Here is a 27690-nt window from a genome sequence, read left to right on the forward strand (position 1 = left end):
TCAGACATTCTAAACTTTTGATGGTTGAAGAAAAAGTGAATACAAGAACATTATAAAACTATAAATGACAATTATCTAAAAGAACAGAATACACATTGCTTTGATTTGTTTTAAAAATAATAGTGAGGAATTTAAATGCCAACCATTTTTAGTGTTTGCTTTTAAGTGTACAATAATTGGATACCATATTGCTTGCTTGCCAATCACATAGTGACCCTAACATATTTTTTGCTCTTTTCTGTCAGTTTTGAGATACTGATTGTAGTGTATGAACAATATAACAGTGTTATTTTCAGCTGTATTAAGCATCAAAGTAAGAATGACCACCTTTCATAAAAGGTGGGGAGGTCACAGACTAATACGTAGGGGAACTGAATTATTCTTCAATTCTTTCTGTCCTTTTTAACTGTTCGGTGAATGTGGGTAAGAGTGGAATTGGATTTGGGCTTGCTGCCTCCATTTTCAGTTACAGATGTTAATACAAAGGTCTGAAAAGAAGCTATATGCATGCATACTTTTCCCCGTCATATACTTATAGTCACTTTTTAGGCTTGTTAAAGCATTATCTGTTAGATTTTTTTCAACACATGAGCAGAGGTGTTGTCTAGTTCTGTCCCTCTCTGCTGTTCCTTTCCTGGTATGGAAAGAAATATTTCTGGGGATCCTGTAAGAAGATGCACAACATTTGGACACCACACACTTCCTGGTGATCCCCTTTCCTCATTGGGAGGAAATTGAAATGGAAAAGCTTCTCACAATCTCTCCTCTTCATTAGAATGATCAAACTCTGATGAAGAGACAAGACAGCCCCTTCTTTCAGAGGTCTTCATGTCATTGGTCCTTTTTCACTAAATGGGGATCTCTATAAGAATACATAGGGAAATCATTGGAAAATCACTAGGGGAATTTATAATCGATGGGGGTACTGGGTACCACTTGGGGGCCTTGCTTAAGGTTTTGCAGGGTGGTCTGCCATAGGTTGTGTGCCACAGCCCTAAAAGGAAGCTGTACCCAAATGCTCAGTTTCACTTTGTTTCTGCTTCTGAACAAGTAGATGTGATTCTATTAAAATGTTTTTCATGTGCCCATTTTTCTCTTTAATGAGTTTTAAAAGAAACAAAGTTTGGGGATTTTGACATTTTCGGCATTGATTTAATATGGCTGTTTCTTGTCATTATCAGTATAGATACATCTGACATAAAAATATAAATTCAGTTCTTGCTGACTGTGGTATAATCTCCCTTTTCTTAATGTTCATTCCTCAAGGAAATTGGCTAAAAAGCGGAAAGAGACATTGAGCAGCACACGGCAGGAAATGACAGTGATGGTGAACTCAATGGATAAAAGCTACACTGAACAAGGCACTAACTGTGATGAGGCTTTCTCTTTCATGGACACACACAATCTAAATGGAAGATGTAAGTTTTAAAACGCACAGTGATGCAACCATCAATTTTTATTTCCGTGGGGCAAAAAGGGAGGAGAAGCATAAGTGGTTCTTAAAATACTGCTTCTTGCTCAGTCAATTCCATAAGCAGGTTGTTGACTCATCCATGGCCTCCAGAATCTCACACTGTGCAACATTTTGCAAGAGGAAAAAGTACAAGGTCCTTCAATAAAGATAATTTTGCTTTTCTGTCTTGGATTCATGTGCAACCACAGATATTAGTCTAGCAGGTGTTGAGGTACAGCTCCTCATTTATTTTTACAATATTGAAAGCTTTATTGTTTTCTTACTGCCTGCCTGCCCCCATGTTCATTTGGTCCATCTTTTAAAGAATTATCATAATTTGTTTGGAAGGAAGCCATTTAGTTAGCCATAAGCATCAATTAAAGTTTCAAGTGACATATTTCAGAACTCCTATTGTAACAGGATTAATGACATTTATAATTGTGTTGGACTCATACCCAAACTAATTTTTTATGCTGAAGGCATAAAAATTATACAAGTTAAAATGCCATACCTTGCTATTACTATCCAAAAGAATGACATTAGCTTTCTTAGAATGGTTAGAACAGTGAAACCAGAAAGCTGACTTCTCCCCTTTTTTTCCATCTAGCTGGGCATTGTCTACTCTAACTGAAAGCACTCTTTCAAGATGTCAGGCAGGCAGAGGTCATCCTGTGATTTTAGAGTCTTTGAAATGGAAACCCCAGAGACTGCATACAAAGCAGAAGTTTGAAAAGTTACTTCTTTGTATTATGCATTTGCGCAGAGTTGCCCAGATACTTTTAGACCTGAGCAACCCATTAGGGAAAAAGCTACAATCCAAAAAAGTAACGTTTTCAAGTTCTGAATTGGTCTACCATTATTAGAACAGTGCCTAGGCGATTGGTAGTATTTCTCAGAAATGTTTTTAAAAGAGAGAAAGGAGGTAACTTGAATTATTATTTAGTACCCATGTAGAATGAACTGTTGGGCCTATCCTCAAGGTTGTGTGAAGTTTTGAAGGGAAGTATCTGCTTTGGTATTAAAATACTGGTGTCCTGTTCAAGAAGCCTTTGTAGTATGTTTAATATTAATGAAATATTACAACCAACTATCTTTACATAGTTACTGTCTGGTGCCAGAATTGTAGCATAAGCTTTATTGATTGTAAATTATGCAATGAATGGTATGCAACAAAGAAACATTCCAGCCTCCTTTCACAACCAGTGATCAATCTGTGTCCGCAAACAAATTGTACCCAGACTATCATTGAGCTGAAATCAGATTCCCCATTGCTAGATATTTATTATGCCCTTGGGCTTGAGGGCACAAATCCTGCAAGGTGAGGCTCATGGAAAGTGGATGTCCAAGGGGTGTATAGTGCAGAAACAAAGAAAGAAAATCAAAATGTGCACACGTGTATTATCTCCCCCCCCCCAAAAAATAGATCTAAGAGCTGTACTAGCAGATTAGCAACATATTATTATTATTATTATTATTATTATTAGCAACAGAGAACAGTGATCTTCCCCAGTTGATTCTCAGCTGTCATATTTATTACCTGCTTCAACCATACAACCAATCTAATGCGGTTGTAATATAAGTTCTATTTTGTCCCACTGGAAAGCCATTAAGGGTTGGCCATGACGCTAACAATGACTCTAAAACTCATCTGTCTAGTGGTAGAGGCTCAGCTCTACAGAAAGCTACCAGTGTGACAGCATAGTGCTTTGTGCCTATCTACTCAGAGGTAACACTGATGAGCTTACTCACTGGCATGTAGTGATTGGGTTGCAACCAAAATTGTAAACATTTTAGTCTAATGCTTTTTCTAGTATTCCGTTTTACAATTGGAAGCTATTACAGGATAGCTTGTTCCTGCACCTTTCTGCTCAGTAATCCCTTGTGGAGCACTCAGTATTGCTCAGTAGCAACTGCAGTGTTGCTCCTCCCCAACTAATCTGCTTAGTAACACCTGCTTGAAAAGAAAGTATGTTGCAGATTTAGCTTTTACACATCAGCAAAGGAAAACAATTCAGGTGTTGGAAAATATTGTAGAGTGAACATGTACCATAAGATTTCTACAGTTACTGAGATGTAGTAAAACAAACACCTTGTGCTTTAAAAGAGTAGTCCCCAAAGACTGTTGTCATGTTTTGTCTGGATATCTTTCTTCATAAAATACATTTTTCTGGATTTGAATTGCCTGATCAATTACTGTACTGTAATATTCCTCTTATAAGAACAATTATAAAGGTGTTTCGAAGTTTTCTGATGTTACTGTGGTGTCCTACATAATAGTTTCCTTCTTTTGCAGCTGTATCATCACCCTCTTCATTCACAATGAAAACAAACACACTGAGTACAACTGTGCCTAATTCTTACTATCCAGGTAACCAATTTTTACTTGTTTTTTCCTAGTTATCTTCTAAGAATTCTATGATTTGTCTCCCCCATAGAGGCATACTCATACCCATGAAGAATAGTCATAACAGGACTGGTTGGGATCCTTTTTGCCTTCCTCTAAGCTCCAAATAGGAGGCTTGCACACACCTATACTCTCCTCTAGAGCCTTAGTCCATACATTTTTCAAAATCTGTTCAAGAATAGATCACCCCTAAAGATTTTTAAAATATGCTAGCAGTAATATTCTTGTCATTGCTAAATTTTGGAGATGATGGAGGGGGGAGAAGAGATACTACCATAAGAGATAAGTGCCATCTGCATGTTGTAACCACTTGCTTATTTGTGGCTTTCTGGCAGAAAATTTGGGAACATTTCTCAGACATTTACATTTCTTTCTCTTTTTACTGCTTCTGCACTGACCTGCTTATGATGTATGACAGATCCGTTTGTGCCAACTGCCATTTTAGGTGAGAACATTTCCCTTTATCAACATCTGTTACCGAAACAATTTTTAAAAATTCAAACCTAAGCTACACAACAGAGTTCTTTCTTTGAAAAATGAATACAAGTGTCATTTGCTACAAGAGAATGTGCATAGTGAATTCTTACTGTCATCAGAAAATGTAGTAAATAGGAGGGTGGGGAGACCATGTGTTTGGTGTCATTGAGATTTTCTTTCTTAAGGTAAGGCATTAGCAAAGAGTATTAATATGATGACAGAGATTTATCATTGTTACCATATTGTTCGTGAAATAAAATAAACATATGAATTAGTAAGACAGTAATATGACATTTGGTCATCTCTGTATTTCAGTTTTAATTTATTTTGTTGGCATGCTACAGAGAGACTTTCAATGAGATTGTGACCCTCAAAAGCACAACATATTATAGTAATGATGTATTTTGTGCCATATATCACATAGGTTGAAAGCAGAGGTATTCGTATATATCTATCAGGAGGGTGCAAACAGCTTTTAATAATCCAACATAAAAAATGAAGGGAAATGGATTTACCATACTGAGATAACAAAAATGGCATGAGATATTACCCCATTTGTAATACATAACAATGAAGCTGGCCTGTGCTTTTAATTACTACTACACAGTACTAACCATACCTAACCCACACTTACACAACCTTAGTTACACAAATTAAGAAAGATAAATATAACAACACTGTGGCAAGAAATCAATTTCAATACCTGTTGCTGCTTTCATGCTGTCTCTTGAATGGTTTTTACTCTTCCTTTTTCCTTGCTCTTTCTCTTTGTCCTTATTAATATTACTACGTGATTTCCTGAGTTGCTAAATTTGTTAGATCAAACATTTCTAACTAGCAATGTAGTGCACAGATACCATCAGGAATGGTATCATAAAACAATTTGTTGTCTTGAGCAGTTGCTATCAATTTTAAAGGGGCAGGCGTCAAAAGGTCCCTTGAGCTTATCCAACTGATTATTGATTTCTCCAACCTATGGCCAGGTTACATTTTCTAGAGGCAACCTCTGCTCCTTCCCTCTCCAAATGCAGGAAAATCATTATATGGGAATAATAATGAACAAAGTTAATTTCTATGTGATGTACAAGGACAACAATTTCTTGAAAACCGGAGAAAATGACACTGCAGTCACCACAATAACACAATAACATGAATGTAAATGAAATTTGCAGTGATTTTTTAGCAGCCTGAGATCATCTCACCTCTGTTTTAGTTGACAGTGTTAGTTGACATTGTTAAAAGACAAATAAAAAACAATACTATTAAACGATAGACTTTTGTAGCATTTGGTTCGGGGCAAGTGGACTTTGTGGCATTCACATGATGCACAAGACAAATTAACTCTACATGCCTAGTAGGGCTGTTTAACGTGGCCTTGCCACCCGTTACCCAAAGCTAGGGGATGTTATGAAGACCTGAATCACAGCCATACTTTGGGCATGTGTGTAAATAGTTGGACCAGTACTGATTTGGAAACAGACACCATTGTTTACATGGCAAGCCCACTTTCCCTGTGTTTGGGCAGCCTGGGGACAGGGAGTGGCGCTTACCATCTTCATCCTGTCTTGGGTACAGTGGTGACCATAGTGATACATGCACGACTTTTCATACATATATCACTAGTAAGCTCTACCATCATCATATTTGAAGTTTTTCCGTCTGATGTGGACTTGAATTGTATGAATAAACAGCAGAAGCAAGCATTTGGATATGGACATTAACACAATCTTTTTTACCTCCATGGACATATATTTGAAAACACATAATATAGTTTGGTGTTACAGGAACAAAATGTAGGAGCCGTGTAAGATCCTAATATAGCTATTAGGATCTTATACTTATGTTTCAATGACTTGCTGTTTTGTCCAAATGGACAAAGTAATGGTTTGCACCTGATTGTGGTTTTTGTAATAATTTTAATTGCAAGCCGTCTTGAAAATTAAAGACAAATTATATAAATGAAATGATGATAATATCATCAAATTATACTAAATATTGTTAACAATAATAATGATCACAAGCTAGGGTTAATTTTTGTTCTACTTCATGGTCTCTATTAAGTTATACAGTTAGATGTTTGTGCAACAATTTTGAACTCCTTAACAAAAGAAAAAATAATGGAGAGGTGTGCATCGCCTTCTACTCAGTTTTCTTCAGATTGCTACTGCAGAAGGATCTGGAAGAATTTTCTCCATGGGTTTGCCCACATTTTTCTATCTTGTATTACAGATACCTTAATTTCTCCAATTGCCTTCTTGTTATATTTACTTCTTTTTCCTGTATGGGAGAGAGCAAGGAAAAAGCCAGGGAGATCATTGTAAGATTATTTTTTGTCAAATGTAATGTCAATGAGCAAAAATTACGCACTTCAAATGCCAGAATAGTTCATTAAATAGTCCATCACTGCAGGATGTCTTTGTACATGTCTCTTAAAGACTGCCATAGTTCCTCCTTAAGATTTGTCAACCTTTTCCTCCAATGAATGTTACTGCCAGTCTTCTAGAAGAGCAGTCCATATTCACATAGCCGCTACTGAGTCACCATCCTGGTTCGCAAGCAAATACAAACCATAATTTTCTGAGCAAAAAAAATTGGAAGATTAATTATCGTGCTTAAGGGGAAGAGAAAGCATATAGCCTTATCTGCTTATTCTCAAAGTATAAAAATGTATATTATATCTTTACAATTTCAACATGATAGCTTGGGGTGAAACCTAGCTGCAGTTAATTGTCAATTACTTCATTAAATTGCAGTTGGTTGCATGTACGTACTGTTCTGAATGCCGATTTTGTTTTTAGTCATGTTGTATACAGCTACACTCTGCAAAAGGCTGAAACAGCTGAAAGTAAGGACAGACTAGACTTATCCCACAGTCACACTGAAGTGTTTGAGTCAATCAACTCTCAGACATATCTCTGTTACCTCTTCTGTTGGCATGGATAGATAATATAAAAGCCCTATAAGCATATGCAAAAATGCCCTTGTTTATTTATAGGCACTGTAGAGCAGTGCCGCTTAAAGTGGTAGCCTGTGGACCAGTCCATGAGTTATTGGCTGCTAGTTCACAGGAAGTTTTAGAAAAGGCATGGGCAAACTTTGGCCCTCCAGTTATTTTGGACCTCCCCAATTCCTAATAGTTGGTAAACTGACAGGGATTTCTGGGAATTGAAGTCCAAAACACCTGGAAGGCTGAAGTTTTCCCATGCCTGTTTTAGAACCATCTGTATTGAATATGGTTTCTGGCACATTGGGGAAAAAAAATCTCCTGATCCCCCACAATAGATAGCTTAAGGAGCACTGCTGTGATACTCTAGCAGTGAGCATACGGGCATGGAGGTCTGTAAATTCCACATCTTCTCTTTCCCACCTCCACCTCTGGGCTGTGCCCAGCTCTCCAATTATGTGAGTGAGTTTTGATCATGGGATGAAATTTTTCCCTTTTTATTTATTGCAAATATACAGATGCTTATAATTGTAATGCAGATTTTTATAATTGTAATGCATTATTTGAAGGCATTTCCCCCATTGATTAGTGTTCATGTAAGTACATTTTGAATTGCATGCAGCACACATATAGTCCAGAAAGTACAGAATATGAAAAATCTATCAAGCATCAAAGTAAATTCAGATCCTTTGGAGATCCTCAGCTGTGGTAGCATGTTGTTCACACATGATTTCGGTCAAAGGCCACATCTAAAATCTAATTTATGGTCAGAACCAGAGTAGAACCTTGAATTAATTGTTGAAAGTTGCAGTTGGATTTTGGCCTACAAGTGTCATGTCAGTGACAAAATTGTTTATACATGTTCAACTAGTAATCTGATTTTTCATGATTTTTCAAATTGTGGACATACAGGTTAACCTGGAATCTCAAATGGAAATAAAATGTAAAATAATGGTTGAGTCCATATGCCACCAATAATGCTGTATATTGGTACTGGTAGCGATTGCTAGAGCTGCTGGTATTTGTGTCAATTTCCTATCATATGTGACCAATTCACTGTAAAATTTATATTGCGAAAATAATTATGAGATTCTCTGACTTTATGGGCTCAGGGAGTATTTATACATCTGGATGTTACTCAAACCTTTTACAAGACATGTACTCCAGAAGACCACCAGCTTTTGGCAACTGAGTTCTGGATTTCATCTAAGCAAATGCTGAGCTAATAAAAAACATTAGCCTGAAAACTTAGTACATCCAATTTCTGAAGCTGGAATAATAAACTCTTCATTTCAAAGGCTTTGTAAAATTATGTCTTTATTAAAAATAATAATTATAGTTCTAGGAAAACAGGCATAACAATATCTAGCAGAAATACATTTCTGCCATGGTTTGATGTGAAACTGTGAATATGCAACATAATTAGAAAAGATGCACTGATCTGGTTTTACAGTGCTGAATTCTTAACTTTACCTGATTATAATATAGTAACTTAAAGTAAAATCCATGACTTCTTTGCATAAATTTATTTTTAAACTATCACAAATCAACTTTCAACTCTTTCTTTTATTTAATTATTTATTTATTTTGTCTTTTTGTGTCTTAGCCGCCTCGTAGTATTCAGGTTTCATTTCAACAACATACTGTACCAACACTTGTATATCGCCTTCATGCCATGCATTTCAAGGTGCTTTGCATTACAATTTTGCTGAAGAGCAGCTAACAGTTACTTCCATCTGTATACGTAACAGAATAGTAACGTTGTCCAATTTCCCAGAACTATCGAAGAATCATTACATTCATATACATGGATTACATCTATTACTTTAAGTCAGAAATACAGTGTTTGTCAGCTGTTCAGGATAAGATAGATTACATCAACTTAATATGCATCTGTATAACACACGAGTAACTCCATTGGGTCAAAATAATTTCACTTGGTAGTGTTTCCTTTCATCATTTGTTAGGTTTTGGGATCTGATCCAGGTGTCCCGTTTATTTCTATTATCAGAAACTCTTTCTCTGGTGAGAGTTTGGAGCTGGCAAAGACATTTAAACATATAGCTTGGGTGTGTGATGGCTATCTCCACCATCTGTCTCAGGGCCTGGCTCATATGCTAGGATGGATGATAAAATAATTAGCTCAAATTTCCCATGATTTTTAATCACAGTCTAGCATTGTTGCAGAGTGTTCTGTACTTGCCAAGACAGTACACATTAAGCTCACAGCATGACAAAGAGACACATATTTTGAAACAGAAGGAAAAGCTGGGCATGTCTACCTTGATGTTATGCCAAAAGAGTACAAGGTTCTGCTGGCTTCCCTAGTTATTTTGTCCTATGTCAACTGTATTAGTTGAAAAATGCCACTCCCAAATTTGGGAATAAACTGATAGGTGTTCTCCCCCTGCCCCAGTTAAACTGTTTCGTGATTGATATGATTAGTTTCTAAAGGAACTAGGAGGAAGGATCTCTTTGAAGCCCCCACGCCACCCTGTGCCTTCAGTTCCTGCTTTACAAGGCTGGGAAATGCCTTCAAGGCAGGTTTTCAAGCACAATGGAATGCTGCAGGTGGAGGGGAAGAAAATTGCAGATTCTAGTATAATGTTGCATTTCAATAAGTAACAAAAAATTAAAGATTAATTTTTATAGTAGCAGGAAAAATACAGATATTTAATTCTCAGTTTTAGGTCTCTCTCTCCCCCCTTTTTTTCTTGTCACATACTGGAAGTAGCATTTTAATTTGATAAAAATAAGAAAATTATATTGGATCTTTGGCCCTACCCTTTACAACATATTAGACTGTTCTGTTAGGAAACCTAATTGAAGACACTTAAATGCAAACATAAAGTACCTGTAATTATTATTGTAGTGCTGTTGCTTATGGCCTGTTTCCTTTTTCTTCTCCTCCTCCTCCTCTTTTTCTCCTGATATGTATCTTCTTAAAAGTGCCAATAAATGGTAAGTTGCCCATTTGCCCCATTGAAAAGGGGTGGAGGGGTGGGAAATTGTTGGCTTCATACTAGTTTTGACCAACCCAGTGGGGTTATGTTGTGTGTTGGCTTGCATGTCAGTTGACATATAACATTTCATGCCTTATGTGATGGCCCTTAATATAGTGTTTATTTAATACTGCAGCATGCTAAATTCACTCAGAACATTAAACCCAGTCAGTTTTTCCTCACATTTATCCTCATGTATTTTCTTTCATAGTATTGTATCCAGTCTACATTTCCATTTTTTTATCCTGGCTTAATAATTTGTATCACCTTTTTTTTGCATTTAAAAATATTTTCACTGACCTGTGTCATGAATCACTGTGAAAAAGATAATAAACAATTTACTAATCCAGGAAATACTCAAGACCCCATTTTTACAAAAATTGGGACTTGCTAAAGTTTCAGCTTGAAACTTCCTGTATGATTTAGAGTTAAATACCTACAGAATTTAAATTGCCTGATTTATTACTGTATTTAAATAGACAAGATAACTTAAGCACTGTGTTGATTGTAAACCGATAGAATTTTATCTCTTCTCAATATATCTGGGTACCCCCTGAATATAATCCTTAGTGCAGTTTTTTTTTTCCATTTTGGTTTAGTTTACCAAGATAGAGATTATCAAGGACGCTGGTTGTGTCACAAGCTCTCCTTATAAAGTGTTGTAAAATAAACTTGTAGAACATTTGGAAATAGCCTGATATATTATGCAGTGTTCTCTTCCTAGATGAAACTCACACAATGGGCAGTGATACAAGCAGCCTGGTCCAGTCACACACCTATAAGAAGCGAGACCCTGTGGATGTGCCATACCAAACTGGGCAGCTCCATCCAGCTATCCGTGTTGCTGATTTGCTGCAGCACATTACACAGATGAAATGTGCAGAAGGCTATGGGTTCAAGGAGGAATATGAGGTAAGCTTCCGCTACAGGTGATCCTCAGTTCTGTTTCTTTTTCTCCAGGTTTTTTTGTTCTTAAAAAAGAGAAAGTATTTTCAAAATAGCGATCAAGATGGGAAAATGCAGTTAAGTGGATGGGATGCTTAAAAATATGAGAGAAGCTTTTCTGGGTCAGAGGTCTGTCTAATCCCAACTAGATACTTAATGGGAAATCTGAAAGCATTAAATAAGCACAATATTTCTCTTGAATTTCTCAGCAAGTGTTACTGACAAGACATGCTGATTTTACCTTGAAGGCAGCATACAGCACAGGTGGAATCCATGGATAATGTTTCTCTCCCCTATTTTGTTTAATCCCCTTTTTAAAATATCTAATTTGTAGACTGTCACCACATTTAATAGTAGTGTTGACCATCATTGTGTGAAGAAGTGTTTCCTTCCGTCTGCCTTGATTCATCAGGACCATTAATGCTTGTAGGGCATAGTCAATGCACTGCTGAAACTGGTACTGGAACATAAAGACAGATGTGTGGAGGGTACGCTTTGTGATATTTCCCATTTCCCAGGTGGACATCTAAGTCCACCTGGGAGATGTGGGGTCAGTATTCACACCAAGGCTCCTATTGAATCAGCTCAGATTTGATGACACTTATGAGGATATTCCAATTTGTCAGTGGGCCTATGTAGGACAGGGCATATGGATTGAATATCCCTTATCCGAAATTCTGAAAACAAAGGTTATTATATATCTTATACATAATTTTACGCACAATATTTTTAATTTTGTGTATGAAACAAAATGGTGTGTATTGAACTATCAGAAAGCAAAGATATTAGTATCTCAGCCACCCACATGGTCAGTTTTAGATTTCGGAGCATTTAGGATTTTATATTTTCCAGATAAAGGGTACTTAGCATGTATCATTACCTACCTAAAATAAAACGAGATTAAAGCATACATCATTAAACATATGCACAAGCACTCATACCCCAGGACAACAGTTAACAACATCCAACACATTGTTTAGGTGAGATTAGCCTTATATACTCATTCATCAAATGTCTGTCAAAAGAAAAAAGTGCTTGCATGATTGGAAAAAAATAGGAAAGAAGCAAGTCTTAACTTCCCTAAGAAGGGAGTTCCAGAGTCTGGTGACAGCTACTGAGAAAGCCCTTACTGTATTCCAATCATATGTACTTATGAGGATGGTGGGACAGAGAGAGGGACCTCTTGAATTCCTTTGTAAGGCAAAATACAATCCTTCAAATAATCTAGACATGAGCCAAATGAGGCTTTATAATGACCTCATCACACTCACCAAAATATGTGTCCTAGGACACTGCGAGCCTTCTTCAGAGACAGAGCCCCATGCCAGTCATCACACGACACGGAGTGACTTCCCAGGGTGGAAGCATCCACAGGAGAAATGTTGCAGCATCAGGGTGGTGCACGGGACAACAGAGTTGACGCTTGCCTCTGCCGTTTCACCACACTTGCTAGCTAAATGGCACTGGGTGTGTGGTGGTGCTTCCCCATGTGATAAGATTGCAGGTCAAAACTAATACTTGGAATTGTTTCCAGAAATGGGCTGTCAACCAAAGTTACAATAAAGTTGTTCCCTATTTCCAGCCCCAGTTAGTGATCATTTACAGTGTCAATATAATCTGAAAGACACAGTCTTCACAGACATACACCAAAGTGACACCTGTTGTGTGGTACTTGCACCAAAAATATGGCTCTTAAAGGTTTGGTGATTGTGAACATCTGCTCCAACGACTGGGATGCTCCAACGACTGGGATACTCCACAACTCCAACTTTCTGAATTCTGTGGCATATGTTTGTGGCCTACATAACTCACTTATCAACTTTGTGGGCTGACTTGTGGAAACAGTTTCAGTTTTGTGGCTAACAGACATGGAAAAGATAACAACTATCTGCTTTCTCAATCCCTGTCTATTGCGGTTATGTTGAAACGGATGGCCCAGGCTGCCCATAAAGATATTTTTAAAGTTTTGGTGCCAGCCATTAAAAATAAAATAGTTATCCATCCTCTCCCAACTCCATTTCATAAAGAAAGGGCAGAACTGCCTTTTTTTAAGACAGCAAGTTTGTTTAAGAGGTACCAGGGAAGCTGCATAGCACTTGTAGCTCAAACAGTAAGAGTTCATTGATGTCTCACGCATAAACCCCAGCAACCAGTATCTGAAGTGACCACCAATGTAGGCAGGAAGATTTCAGAGAAAATGTCATGCTTCTTATACCTTCCAAGTCGTTTCTCCTCTGTTTGTCTTCATTTGTACCACATATACATTTTTCTGCAGGAAGGCAGTAATTTATTTCTGGAAATAGCTTGACATATTCAAAAACCTAGTTTTGTAATAGTTGTTGCTATACCATTTACAGAGCCTAGCAGGCATTGTTGTTTTGCTGACATTAGCTATGCCAGAGCATAGCCAAATCACATCTCCAACCTGTGCACTTTTGAAATGCTCTTGTTTCATATTCCGCAACACCAGCTGAGTCAATCAGTGGCAGCAATGCCTACAGGTTGGTTTTTTTTTTTATTTTATAGGATAAAAATAATGACAAAAACAAAGCTCAGTATGGAAAATTAGATAGAAGCAGGGAAGACTGGCAGGCAATACCAACACAGTGCTTACACTGTCCTTTGTCTTGTTTCCTTATTTTAAAAATGCATTCGGAAGAATGTGGACATACAACAGTTTTGGTGTAAGTGGAAAGGGAATCCATATTGGAAATTGTCATAAAAAATAAAGAACTTTCAATTTGCTTTTTGTCTTTAAAAACATTTTAGACAACCTTTGTGTAAAAAAAATGCAACTTAATGAAATGTGGTAAATCACAGTTAGGCTTGCTAGTTTTCTAATTAGTTTTATTAACTTTTTATATGACTGTGGAGTATTACAGCTATAATACTGGATCATGTGTGTGCAGGTACTCGTGGGTTTAGCTACAAGGCACTGAGCCCAGTCCACAATTCATTAGAACATCCAGGCAAAAGCTATTATGCTCTTCTCCACTGTCACAAAAAGTTGAATAAAATCCAAATCTGACCCCCCAAAAAATCTAATAAGGGCACAGTTTTCAAAGCTAGCTAATTAGACATAGCTAAGACTTTGTTCAGTTAAAGCAGGGAGCCATCCTTTATGCCAAAGTATCTTTAGATTATAGTTTTGTGGCTTCCATTTACATGTTAATGGGTTCTTCCTAAACATTTGGGTCCTCTGTTAATAAGTGTGTGCTGTTGTACACATTGTAGAATTCTATAACAAACTTAGTTCAATATCACTGAGAGTATTGAGAGCACTCTAGTCTACCACCATCTGTTCTCTCATTTTCTTCTGCAGGGAACAAGAGGATTCTTCCCAAACAAACAGTACTCCCAAATCTCCCATTCTCTTCCATTGATTTTACTTTAGGATTCTTAATGACTATATGCCATCCATGGTCCTGTGGGAAGAGCTATAAAATATTATATGAAGACATCAGAAAATGTCTTCAGCAACTTTGCACAGAAAAAAAAAATGAGCACAACTACACTGATCATTTAATTGCAGTTTCAAGCCAATTCTAAGCTAAGGCAGTGCTGCAGCATAAATTAAGGCCTTTAATGTGCATCAAGCCAAGTTGGGGAGAAATTCCGAGTTAAACCCCTTCTTGCACTTCAGCAAGCCCTAAATCTAAACCACATATGGTACAGAAAGTGAATCACATTGTAGACCCCTTCAGAATGGCTCAGTGGCAGAGGAGCCATTGACCCCTGGGATGGGTAATTGATTATCTTCACTACTAAATATCATATTTTTCTCCTACCTCTTATACCTCCAAAGCACTGGTGCGCATCTCAACGGAAAATTGGGAAAAATATTGCAGATTCTGGAACGAGGTTGAGGCACATGGTTAATGTCATCATCATCCTGTTCCTGTCATGTCAATCTAGTCATCAGCATATAGCGAAACTGGTTTCTCCTAAACTGGTTTCAAACCCAAATTAAGTCAGTGTAGATGTGCCCTATGTTGCTTTGTCCCTGTGATTTAAATTTGGATAGATTTTGTTGGCTTCATACCAAAGGTATTTTAAAATTTGGTTTTATTTAGTCTTGCATCCTTAAATCAGGTTATTGGCATTAAAATGTATTGGAAATACGTCCTCACTTATAATACCTTGTTTAGTAAATGCCATTGATTAGAGATAGAAAATATGACTGCTGATTTTGCTGTTGCATCTTGATATTAAGATAGCACTCATTCATCCCCTACCAGGTTATCTTGGGGGCCTATCTACACAGGCCTGAAAACCTGGTAGAAAGTGGATAAAAGGAGGGTGACTACAAACCGCACACTCAAATTATCTGCTTGACCACGGGACGGAAAAACACATGATGAAAAGGTTTACAAAAATCTGATATTAGTACTGCTACCGAGTACTGTATGTCCCAGAACTCCAAAAAAAATCTCTAAGAGTTCTGTGTTACACTTGTGTCAACTGTTCCAGCACTTACCCACATTTTAGAATCCCAAAACGGCTGACAGAGGGATGTAATCAGATGGAGCCAAGGACATACAGGTTGCTAAATGGAAGCATGAAAAGAAAGCCATTCCCATTAGTACCCTCCTCAACCATTTGTTTGTTCTCATTTCTTGTGTATTTCTGAAAGAAAACAGAGCTTGAAATTACACAGTAGGCAGCAGCGTTTTGCAGTAAAGTGACCCGAAAGGGAAACAGGGTTGAAGAGGGCAAACCTGGAGGCACTAGAAGTGAGGGTGAGGAGAAATGACAGAAATTCTGCTTATACACACTTTACTGCATCAACGTTGCAACTTTGGCAAAATGCTTATGAGGTGCAACGCACCTCAGAGAGCCATTAGGGGATTTTTTTTAAAAAAAATTCAGCCTTATTTTAGTGGTACTTCTTCAGAATGCAGTAATCTTTTGTTTGAATCCCACACAAACACACACGCATGCACAGCTCACTTTTAAAAAAATATATTTATTTAAACGTTTTACATAAAAAGGGGGGGTTGATGGGGGGAATCTAGGATAGGTTAATAGGAAAAGGGTATGGGGATGGAGGATAGGGAAGGATAAGGGGGTGGAATTTTCAAAGTGGAATTTTCAAAGACGGGAAGCCCTTGGCTTCCCGTCTTCTCGTTTCTTGGACATTGCATCTCCTTTTATCTCTTCTTTTGTACTTAATCCTAATTTTCTTCATAGTTTAAAGGTCTAGTAGCCCTTTTCCTCTTGGTACCTATGTCAATATTTCCACAGCTCACTTTTAAAACAATGACTTGCCAACACACATAGACTATTAGCGTGTTGGTGCTGATAATCTGTTTCGACTCAGCATTCTGCATCTCTGCATGTATACTCTTCAATTGAATATTATTAATAAAATACATCAGCCAGACATTTGTGTTAATTAGAAACTGAATCAAAATCTAGAGGATACTTAATTAAGAGTAAGTCTCATTGGTCTCAATGGAATTTATGTCCAAGTAAAAACGTATAGAACTAAATCACAGATTACTGTTATGTACATTTCAAGTGAACACACCAATACAGACCAGGAAAAGCCGTATTAGTAGTGTAATACTCACCTACTAATGTAGAGATCCAGTATGGTATAGTGGTTTGAGTTGGACTAAGACTCTGAAGACCAGAGTTCAGATCCCCAGTTGGCCATGGACCCCACTAGGAGTTCTCGATAAAATCATACTCCACAACTTCTGAGGGAAACAGTGGGAAATCTCTGATCAAATCTTGCAAGAAACTTCTAAGGTAGGCTCACCTTATGATCACCATAAATCATAGCCAATCTGAAGGAACACAACAATAATGAATGCTCATCATTAGATTGTGTCTCTAACACATTACCCATATTAGTCTAATCCAATTATCAGATTGTTTTTAAACTCTGGAAAATGTTGCACAAATGTTCCACTTGTGTGAATCTTTGGACCAGTTTGTCTTTTAATTGTCATTAGGGAAAGTCTGTTTAAATGTTTAGGCAATGCACCTTTAGTAAAAACTCTGACAGACACATGCAGTGTACTAAAAGGAAAACGATGTAATAAAATAAGGTTCAGAGTGAAAAACAAATGGCTCCTGCCATGATATGTGTGCTACTGAAATATGGCACTACATATTTCATATTTCATCTTTTCTTCACATTATGTATTCTGCTCAAAACTATAGTCATTTTAGGTTTCTTGCAAATAACTGATTCCATTATGGCTCACAGAAATCTGCTCTCACTTGGATAGTATGCATTAATTTTTATTGGATGCAAAAGCAATATAGCTTCTTTTATATTTTATTATTGTCCTTAGAAGAACATTAAACATCAATTTATTTACTTGTAAATTATGCAAATGGTCTTTTACTTGTAATTACAGTATTCATTATTAATCATAAATGTACTGTTTTTCCATGGGCTGGGTGTGCAAATAATAAAGCATTTATTCCCTTCATATTTTAATTTAATAATATTTGAAAATATTCTTGGTGAGTTAATACATTTTAAATCATATTACAATGGCAAAATAAATCTAATTTAACTAGACTTGATCTTTATTTTAAGAACATCCCATTATTTCTTTATTATTCATTTTGTCTTTGAAGATAATAAATTCACCTCTTCTGAGTGAGGTTGACTTGATGTCTGTGTGTATGTCCCTTCAAATCACATGTCAACTTATGGTTATCCCAAGAATTTCATAGAGCTTTTTTAGTTAGGTGTGGTTTTGCAAGTTCCTTTCTCTGAAAAAAAAATTAGTATGTATTGATGGTCTCCCATCCTAGCCTTAACCAGGCCAGGCTCTGCTTAATTTCCAAAATCCTTTTGTGTATTTGGGCCTCTCACACACAAAGTCTCAATTCTCCCCTTTCCTTTCTGTACTTATCCACTTGAAATGCTACCAGAGAGATGTATTAGATATCTTTCATGTATCTGTTAGCAAATACATGCACGTGTAACTCTTAAATCAGCACTAAGGACCATGTTCAATTTTTATGATTGCTTTCATTATTCCATATTAGGCCCTAACTCAAAGCCTCCATCCCATTAAAAGGTGGAAGCTCTCTGTGTATATCTGGATAACATGTTGAAAATGCAGACAAAACCCAAAGATAATATTAAGGCTTGCAGTATATTCCCAAGGACTGGATATGCCGCTGTAATTGTATGACCTAATTCAAAAATACAGTTAGAGAAATAAGTTTTTCATGCTCTGTAAAAATGCAAAAACTTGACAGCACTGCTGATAACCTATTCTAACAAGCAGAAACCACACACTGGATATATTGGAATGGAGACTCCAACAACAAGGCTCATGTAGTTCCCTTTGAAGCTACAAGCCAACGGAAAATGTAAAGCTAGACTGGATGCCAGCATAGCTCAAAACCTCCCGTCCTGTTAGAGAATTCATCCAAATAGAATGATTGCATCCTTGTGATTTTAGCTACTAGAAATTACAAGATAGCATCTCTATGGCAAAGTTCAGCAGTTCCCTGTGTTCATGTTCATCATATAGATTCAGTTCCTCTAGACCCTACAGCAACCAGTCAGCATTTTAATTTGCAGTCCATAAAAGAAAGAGCTTTTCCCAATCATCTCTTCCTTTTCTGATCAGGTTTGTATTCCCTCTGTTCCCATACCTGTATTAATCAATTTAACTACTAGTGAGGTGGTGCATGCCTTTGCATGTTCAAGCAGTTACAGTAAAGCATATTTTTCCATTATACCCAACATGCAAACAGGTAATCATGAATTTTCTTACAATAATAGTATAGCCTCCACAGTTTGGTAGCAAAGAAAAACTTTTTTCCAGCTAGTTAAGTCCTTTTTAGTTGGGGATTAATATTTTGTGTACAGTTTCTGGGAGGTCAGTCTGGACAGCCTCTTTGCATTTGAAGCCTCCGTTGCCCTGCCCCTTTAAAAATCCCCTCAGGGACGGGGTCTCAGGCAAGGCACTTCTGGTTCTTGAAAGAGTCAGCCTTTTTCATGACCGGAAGATGAAGAGAGAGCTGTATGAGTTATATTCAAGTCCCGTCGGTGCTGTATTCAAGTGCAGTCAGTTAAATACTGAGACCATCTTAGAGACAGTTGAACACCATACAAGAAAGAGACAATAAGAAGAAATAAAAATTCAAAATCCTCAGTTCGGCCAAAACTGTGGCTCTCTCTCAAAGACTTTACTTCTTCTCATAAAGACTTTGTAGTGAGACTCAGGAGAAAGTCTAAAATTTCTGTCAGTTAATAAATTCATCTCTTTTTTGGTGTTGTTATGTCAGGAGCAACTTGAGAAACCAAATCATCTTTGATTCAGCTATATAGTCTCCAATTCATTCCCTGCACAACCAATTCACCTTCCAAGTAGTTAATATAGTGTGTAGGAAGAACAGGTTTTCTTTAACTAGGGAAGGGCATGGCAGCTGTTTCTGTCATTCTAGATCCATGTCTTAAATTAAAAACCAGTTTAATTTATATCAGTGATGGTAAAAGCACTGTAGGTCAGAGACCTTCCCAGTGGAAAGCTATATAATTAGAGAGGAAATACACCAGAGATGCCTGCGGAGGAAATATGGAAGAGCCTGTAGATGTTGGTTTTAAACCCAAGGCAAGCCAATTGTTGCTCACAGCACCAGAAATAATAGTCTACTTTTGTTCAATTGCCGCAAAAATAGATTTGCTTTGGCTGACAAAACTGAATTATGGCCTGGCAGAAAATGCACATAACCAGCTAAGAAATGGCTTCTTCAACAGCTTTCACTTGCTCACATGGATATCTCAGTGGGCCTTGAATCTGAGTATGTCCTATACCTCAGTCTTCCTGAACTATAAATCAGAATCTCAATATGCAAATAACTATGCAGCATTGTTAATGGGTAATTGTATTGTACATTATTTCCAGCACAGTCTAATGACTATAATGAGAAACAGATGTCAGGCATTTTCCTTGCTTTACAAAGGAATATTACTTCAAATTCTAAAATGTTTGTTGTGTGGCTGAATGCAGTAAATAAAAGCTTCAGCAAGATTTTTCTTTCTTTCATACCTCAACTTGAATCAATGTCTTGCTCTATAAAATACCACAACATGACAACTACAACTACAACTTGCTCTATAAAATACCACAACTACAACATGAAATTGTAGTATGTATGAGAGTCAATACATTACGAGAGTACAGATACATGTCTGTGTTTTTAAAGTATACACAGCACAGAAAATCAAGGTTCTTCTTAACTTACTGCTTTGCTTTTCACAACGTTCTTTATTCCTTCAACATGAATGATGGCAAGACACACTTGTGGAGGCCTCATATGTATCTCCTGAGATTCACTACTTAGTTTCATAGCTGTGATACTTGCACAAGCCTTGCTAATCCCTCTGCAGGTATCTTGTAAGTTAACTTTCTACAGATGTTCCATTTAGCTTTTACAAGTTGGTAGGTTGCAAGGGAATTGTGTTGTTAAAAGCCAAGTTTTTAACATGTTTTTTGGAAATAGGCATGGTTGCTGGAAATAGGTTTGTCTATCAACTTACTTCTCTTAGAAGCAATGTATGTAAAGTAAGAAAAATATTTTCCACCATTTAAAACCCTGTATATTTCATTTTATAATCTATAAAACTCAGTAAGAGTGAGGGAACAGGGTCTAAATCATCACATTATTACCGTAATAGTTTAGTATTCATCAATTTTGAAAGGCATTAAACTTAGTATCTTATATTCTTAAATATGAAGTTTCAAGACATTTCCAAGATTGTTAATAGAGGAGTGTCTTGGAGGTCTTCCATCCCTAGGATCACCATAAGTTTAAATTGGCTTGACAGCAACAAGAAACATGGATTCAGTGAGTCTTAAAGCTCTCAATTGTTGGGTTGTTGTAGTTTTTTGGGGGGCTATATGGCCATGTTCTAGAGGCATTCTCTCCTGATGTTTCGCCTGCATCTATGGCAAGCATCCTCAGAGGTAGTGAGCCATGAAAGCCTTCGACAATACTCTCCATTGTTATTCCCAAGACTGAGAAGTCTGTAACCATCACAAAATAGCCAGGTGCTAATTTTTTTTAAAATGGCTACTTCTAATAATGCTCTGTTATGCAAATCAAATAATATAATAAAGTAGTTTGTACAAACAAACCTATCAGTGAAAATAAAGAACCATTCACATTTCTACATACAGAGAAAAAAATAATATTCCTAAATTATCTAGTTCTTATTTATATCAGTTGTGTCAGTTGGAGTTGGACTAGATGGTCCACGCGGTCTCTTCCAACTCTGTGATTGTAACAAAGCAAGACTTAAAACCGTAGTAATAACACAGACAAAACAGAAACTACTGAGGAGCACTAAACAAAAAACAAAACAAAGGATTCATCAGCTCAAGACACTGCCTAAGTGTGATTCTTCCAGCAAGTCTGTCCAGATTTATTTTTAAATTATAATTTTGAAAGTATTTATTGATGGATTTTAAAATGTATAGGTTTTCTATTCTTTTCTTAAATTGATGTTGTGTGTAGTATGTAATATGTAGCAGATATTATTCCCACCTAAATCTATAGGAAGAGGCAGGTAAATAATAATAACTTTTTTTCATGTCAGGAGCAACTTGAGAAACTGCAAGTTGCTTCTGGTATGAGAGAAATAAACTGCTGGCTATATATCAGATCAGTTTAGTTAATTCATAAAGGGCCATCTAAACATCCTAGCATGTGTGCACCAGACCTGTACTTTATAAATGCAGGCTTTTGAACACCCTTGAAGCATTCAGAAACAAGAGATAGTACAAGTGCTTTAAACATGATGCTGTCATCATGTTTACACAAAGAGTAAACTGATATATAATGAAATACACTACATGACACAAGAGACAGAATTTTGCTTGTATTGGGTACCACAGTTTAGGTAGGCCACCAAAAGAGCTTCTCCCAAGTTCTTTGGTGAATGCTAAAATGTGCTAGAATTCTTATTCAGAAAAAAGATAAAGGGGAAAATAGTTATCTTGAAATTCATGGAGGTTTGTCATGCAAAGGATAAAGGAAACTTGGCCATTTATTTATTTATTTATTTATTTATTTATTTATGTACTGTATTTATATATTGCCTTTTTCACCCCGGGGAGGGGGGGGGCAGGCTCAAGACGGTTTACAACATACTAATGGCAAAAATTCAATGCCAGCATATATGTAAAAAAGCAAAATCATAATAACTAAACAATAATATGTAACTATTAAATGTAAGATATAAACAACATTTAATCATTAAAACAAAGTTTTAAAAACATCTTAATATAAATATTTAAATCACGTGATCCAAAAATTGTACACCGGAGGATTAGAATGGGTGAGAAAATACTTCAGGGAAACTATTTTGCTTAAATTCAAACGGAAAAAATAATATGGCAAAAGCTGTTTAATTGTTGAAGAAATTGACGGGATTTTGTTTGGTGGAAGTGTTTAAGTAAAGATTGAGCATATATCTTGATGCTGAAGATTAGAGTTGGCAAAGTGTAATCCTCCAGATACTGTTGACTGAAAGTGCTACTTTTGCTGACCATTGGCTGTGCTCCTGGAGTTGATGAGAGTTGTGGTGTAATGGATTAGCCTACCTTAAAGGGTTAGTGTAAAAGGCTGAAAACAGGCACAACTTGCTAAAGCTAAAGAGAGCTGAGGGGAGCTCAGTAACTGGAGATGAGCGAAGCCAGAGGCAAAGAGAAGAAGCCGAGGCAGCTATTTTAGGACAGTTAGGAATTTGGTGGGGAAGAAGATAGTCAGGAGTTTGAAGGGGGGGGGGGGAGGAAGGATGGAAGGAAGGGAGTTGGGAACTATTTGTTTTATGAAAGATACCTCTTAGAGGATAATAGTTAATGGGCCTCTATAGTGATTAGAGTGCTGTGGGAGGGAGATTCAAAAGGTTTTTAAAAGATCCTGTTTAGATTCCTGCATGTGGAACTTTGTTTTAACAAACTCAAGAGAAAAGTATGATCCTCTGTAAGAAGTAAAGCTTGACAAGTTATTTGAAATCATTAGGCATAAACCATTACAACATTTTCCTGTTTCATTTCAACTGAAGTCTTTGTGAGGCTTTTTAAACATTCTGGTTAAGGACGTGGCCTGGGAAATAATAAGTTGGTGTCAGCAAAAGAAAACCTTAATAAAGGCAGCAAAGGCAAAATATAAATTACAGTAGTAGCTTCCCACTGACTGGCCTTGTGTGTATGAGGGTGTGTGTGCTCTAATCTCCTCATGGCCTTGCCTTGGGCCAGACCTTGTCCTTTGTCCTCCATCTTGTGTGTGGTGTGCCTGTTGTACATTCTGCCATCTGTCTTTCCATTGTTGTTGCAGTGGGCAAGGTATAACTTTCTTTGCCCACCTATAGATCAATGCTGTAAACAGAGGATTGGTCAAGAGATCTCAAAGGGATTCTCCCAAATCTTACTAGTTCTAATTAAACATTAAGGTGGTTTTATTATTAGTTAGGTATTAGCTGAATATTTTAAAGGAAAATGTATCTCTATGCATCCTTTTGGGTTGAGAATAGATCTTTATGTCTGAAATGTCTCCCAGTTTTTGAAAGTAAAATTAATGCAGTATGAAAGTGAGGCAATGTGCTTTAAGTGCACAGTTTGCCCAATTCCAGGGTCTATTAACTACTTATGTGTGGATAAGTGACCTGGGGAGGGAACATAATGAAAATGTGTAAACACATGCTTCTCCCAATTTTACTAGGTGTAGAAGTGGAGAAGAAAGGGATTTCAAAACTGATGCATAAACAGAAAGGTCAAAAAGTGTGTGGCCAATTTTGGATTGATTCTGTTGGTGAAAATCACAGGGAGGGAAAACAGAATAGAGCATATGGTCTGAAAGAAGATGTTATTATATCATCTTTCAGACCAAGAAGTATGATTCGTTTTAATTTGAGCATCAGACTTTTGTTTTTATGTTTACAAAACTGTCACTCCAGCAGTCTGTTCTATAATTGTTTTTCTTCATAAGGTAGTGATGCCAATATTCTAATGCCAAATCAGTAGCTTAAAATATTAATGAAGTGACATTAATGAAGTAACAAAGTGATGGGCAGAATGTTAAATTAGTCAATATGTTGTATTTCTTTCTGTTCAAAACTGTGAAAACAACTCTGACTCAGCATCAGCTGTATGTGATTCAGTTTCTATTCTTTGCTGCAGCCCAATATATATTCAGATAAAGTTGGTGTCAAGGATTAAAGAAAATGTTTAATTCTCAGGTTGAGTTTGTAATTTGGGTAGTGAAAGAACTGTCATTTCATGGGGCTTCAGCACAGAGAGACAGTGTTCTCTTGTCAAGGACCTTGATAGCTGTGGCAAGACTCTTCCATCTCAGAAGGCCTGTGAAGCAGTCCGTTCACAGCAGATTGCACTCAGTCCAAAGGAAAGGATTAGGCCTGGGTAGCTCTGAAATTGAATTAAGTTTTGATTCCCTTGGGTCCAGATATCAAGGTTGGTTGAACGTTGGAAGGGCTGCGTATATTTCCTGCTCTTCACAAATTGTAGCAGAGGCACCTTTAATGCCAGCCTGTGGTCCACCTTGGAGAAAGGGTGACATAGCCTCTTCCTTCTCTTCTTAGGTGAACCATTCCCTCAGTTTAGACCATGAGCTGCCCTGAGAAGTATCACTTGGGCTGCATTGAAAAGGGAGAAATAATAATGTTGTCCAAGATGGTGCAAAACAAAGCTCACCCTAAACAAGATCAGTTTAAGGTGAGCTAACAGAAGAAACATACCACCTTCCTTGATTATATTTGCACTGCTGAGGGCGGGGGGAGGACTAAGGAAATGAGTTTCAAAGATAATTTAATTGTAGTATAGGTTGCTAGTGTGGAAATAGTAGATAGAAACCCCATGGTTAGTTCTTATTTGGACTTGAAGCTTATAAAGGAGAAATTTCTGAAACAACTTTGCATTCAGGGGAAAAAATCCAATATGATTGAAGATAGATATATTTAGCCAGTTCACATTGGCTACATTGTGAACTGGTCTGCTGTTCATGGGTGAGACGATTGCTACTTCGGACTAGCTATGGATTAACCTGCCAGTGTAGATAAGCCTTGAGAAAACAGTTGTCTTTTTTCCATTTTAATGTGTTTTTAAGGTTATTTAGTAGAAGCAAGGGTAGAGTTATAAATGTAAAGCTTATCATTATTGTTCTTTTTACTATGCCTTATATGCTAGGTACTTAGTATTATGTATATCTTTCTGGGTACCTGAAAGCACTTAACTGTTCTTTTCTCATTTTGACAAGCAAATATTAAGAAAAGTCTGCTTAGCTGTAGTGAACATATTATTGGCAATGTACAGAAAAAGCGATTCCTGTTTAGGAGACATTTTCTCTGTTCAGTGACCAAGAGCCCTTCCACACAGTCATATAACCCAAAATATCTGGGCAGAAAATCCTATAATATATCTGCTTTGAACTGGGTTATCTGAATCCAGACTGCCATATATTCCAGTTCAAAGCAGATAATATGGGAATTTTATTCAGCTCTGAAGAAGGGGCCCAAGATAGAGTTGGAGCTGGTGAAGGTTAGAGGAAAAGGGGATTAAGACAAAGCCAGATAGCAGCTACTGTGCAGGAAAGCAAGCAGAGGAAAACCCAAGAAAGATTAGCAGATGATACGTGTCTTGAAGATTAATTTGATTAGGAAAGGAGGCTGATTGAACAGGAAGGTTTCTTTTATTCTTTGCCAATGTCAACTCCACTTGATTTTTTGAGCCACTGCTTCTAAATTTACCTCATGTATTGAGTGGAAATATAGAATATAGCCTCAGTTTATTAGTTTGTAGAATGCGTAAACGAGCATGACAAAAACATACGACCTGGTCCTTCTCCAAGGAAACTTCTGTTGCATTGTCTAAAATTGTTGGGTTTTTTTTTTTCACTTTGTCAACGCTACATCAAATCTAGTTGGAAACTACTGGGCCTCACATATTTAAGCTGCTTGTAAAGCGGTTGGCTCTATTTTCTTTTCTCACTGTGAAAACCTCGTGAATGAACAACTGCATTTTACTTTTTTCTGAACACATTTTTTAAAATTAGTTAATAAGAGATGTGGGGAACAGGTTCTATTTGGATCTCAGAATTCCAGACTTCAAACAGAGCCACATAGTACCACAGCGTAATGCGACAATAATAATAATAATAATAATAATAATAATAATAATAATAATAATAACAACTTTATTTTTATATCCTGCCATTATCTCCCCAAAGGGACTCGTGGCGCCTTACATGAGGACCATGCCCAGTATAAACATAGAATACAAGCTAAAACACAATTAAAATATAGTGACATATAAGCAATCTAATTAAAACAAGTAAACCCAGAAGAATAAATACATCATAAAAATTCATCAACCAACATCAACATCAGTTGCCTGCATAGGTGGTCATACATCCCACTTCGATGCCGTAAAAATATACATTTTCAGATAGGTTCTTCAACCTACGCTACCTACAAAATCTTGAAGATTGTGAGAAATATTATTAAGAATTGAGAAGCATTTTACATACAGTTACCTGGTAATTTCTGATTTAGCTGTGTAGTCATTTTGGGATTTTAAAAAAACCCAATGTACAGTATTGAGATTTCTGGAAAGCATAGCCCATTCTGACATCTGTAAGACTTGATAATTTGGGAATGTGGGCACTATAATGAATCAGCCCACTGCTTTTTGCGGAATTTGTAGCATTTCTGCTCAGCCTTGAGGAAATTCTATTAAAACAGAAGGACAAACTTGCTTAGCAAGCTGTTGAATGTGAATTGGTTGATACAGTAGGCCCTTGGAGGGCACAAGAAGTTCATTTTTATTTTCCACTCTTTACAAGGGTTTTTGAAATCTGCAAGTTTTTATGCAATGAATGGGGGTTGCAAATAAGAGATTACCCAGATTTGTACATCAAATTAAGTGTATAGCAATACTGTAAGGAGTACAGATCTCCATGAGTGCCCCTTAGTGTCATCTCGAGATATTATCTATTAAAAAAACCTGACAACAGATAAAGTTCCATGCTCCCCCCTGGATTTTTAACATTTAATTTTTGCTGATGGCCCTTATTTTGGCCACCCCAGTTTTGGATATCAATCAGACAGAAATTATCTCTACTGGGTTGCAGTCCAGTATTACTGTTCCTCAGTATGAAAAAGTACAGGATCTGTCCCCCCCCCCCAAAAAAAACCCCTGTAGACCAATAGTTTTATGGGCATAGTGTCCAAAGTATATTGCAGATTTCTTCTTAATAAACTCCAAGCCTAGGCACTGGAAGAACAATTTAGGCTTTGGCATGGTAGGAGCACAATTGACAAATGTTTGTACATTGACCTGATTAAACAAAAGGAAACCTGTATGTGGCTTTTATGGCAGCATTTGTCATATAGTACCTTTGCAAGACATTAACACACACATACATAGATAAACACCTGTTATTTTTGTTGTGTCAACTCTTTAAT

General features: G+C 36.9%; 1 protein-coding gene across 14 annotated transcripts in view; it reads left to right on the forward strand.

Moving 5' to 3' along the window:
- PTPRM (protein tyrosine phosphatase receptor type M) overlaps positions 1 to 27690 on the forward strand; it is a 529398-nt gene that overhangs the window by 414321 nt on the left and 87387 nt on the right. For 8 of the 14 annotated variants that reach the window (XM_060775055.2, XM_060775057.2, XM_060775059.2 and 5 more), the window contains 5 exons: positions 1267 to 1418; positions 3747 to 3821; positions 4276 to 4302; positions 10228 to 10239; positions 11005 to 11192. In XM_060775055.2, coding sequence (XP_060631038.2) covers positions 1267 to 1418; positions 3747 to 3821; positions 4276 to 4302; positions 10228 to 10239; positions 11005 to 11192 — 454 coding nt within the window. The remainder of the gene's footprint in view (positions 1 to 1266; positions 1419 to 3746; positions 3822 to 4275; positions 4303 to 10227; positions 10240 to 11004; positions 11193 to 27690) is intronic. The other 6 variants (XM_060775060.2, XM_060775064.2, XM_060775067.2 and 3 more) reach the window with 2 other exon arrangements.

The sequence above is a fragment of the Anolis sagrei genome, chromosome 4, assembly GCF_037176765.1.
Source record: "Anolis sagrei isolate rAnoSag1 chromosome 4, rAnoSag1.mat, whole genome shotgun sequence".
Taxonomy (NCBI): domain Eukaryota; kingdom Metazoa; phylum Chordata; class Lepidosauria; order Squamata; family Dactyloidae; genus Anolis; species Anolis sagrei.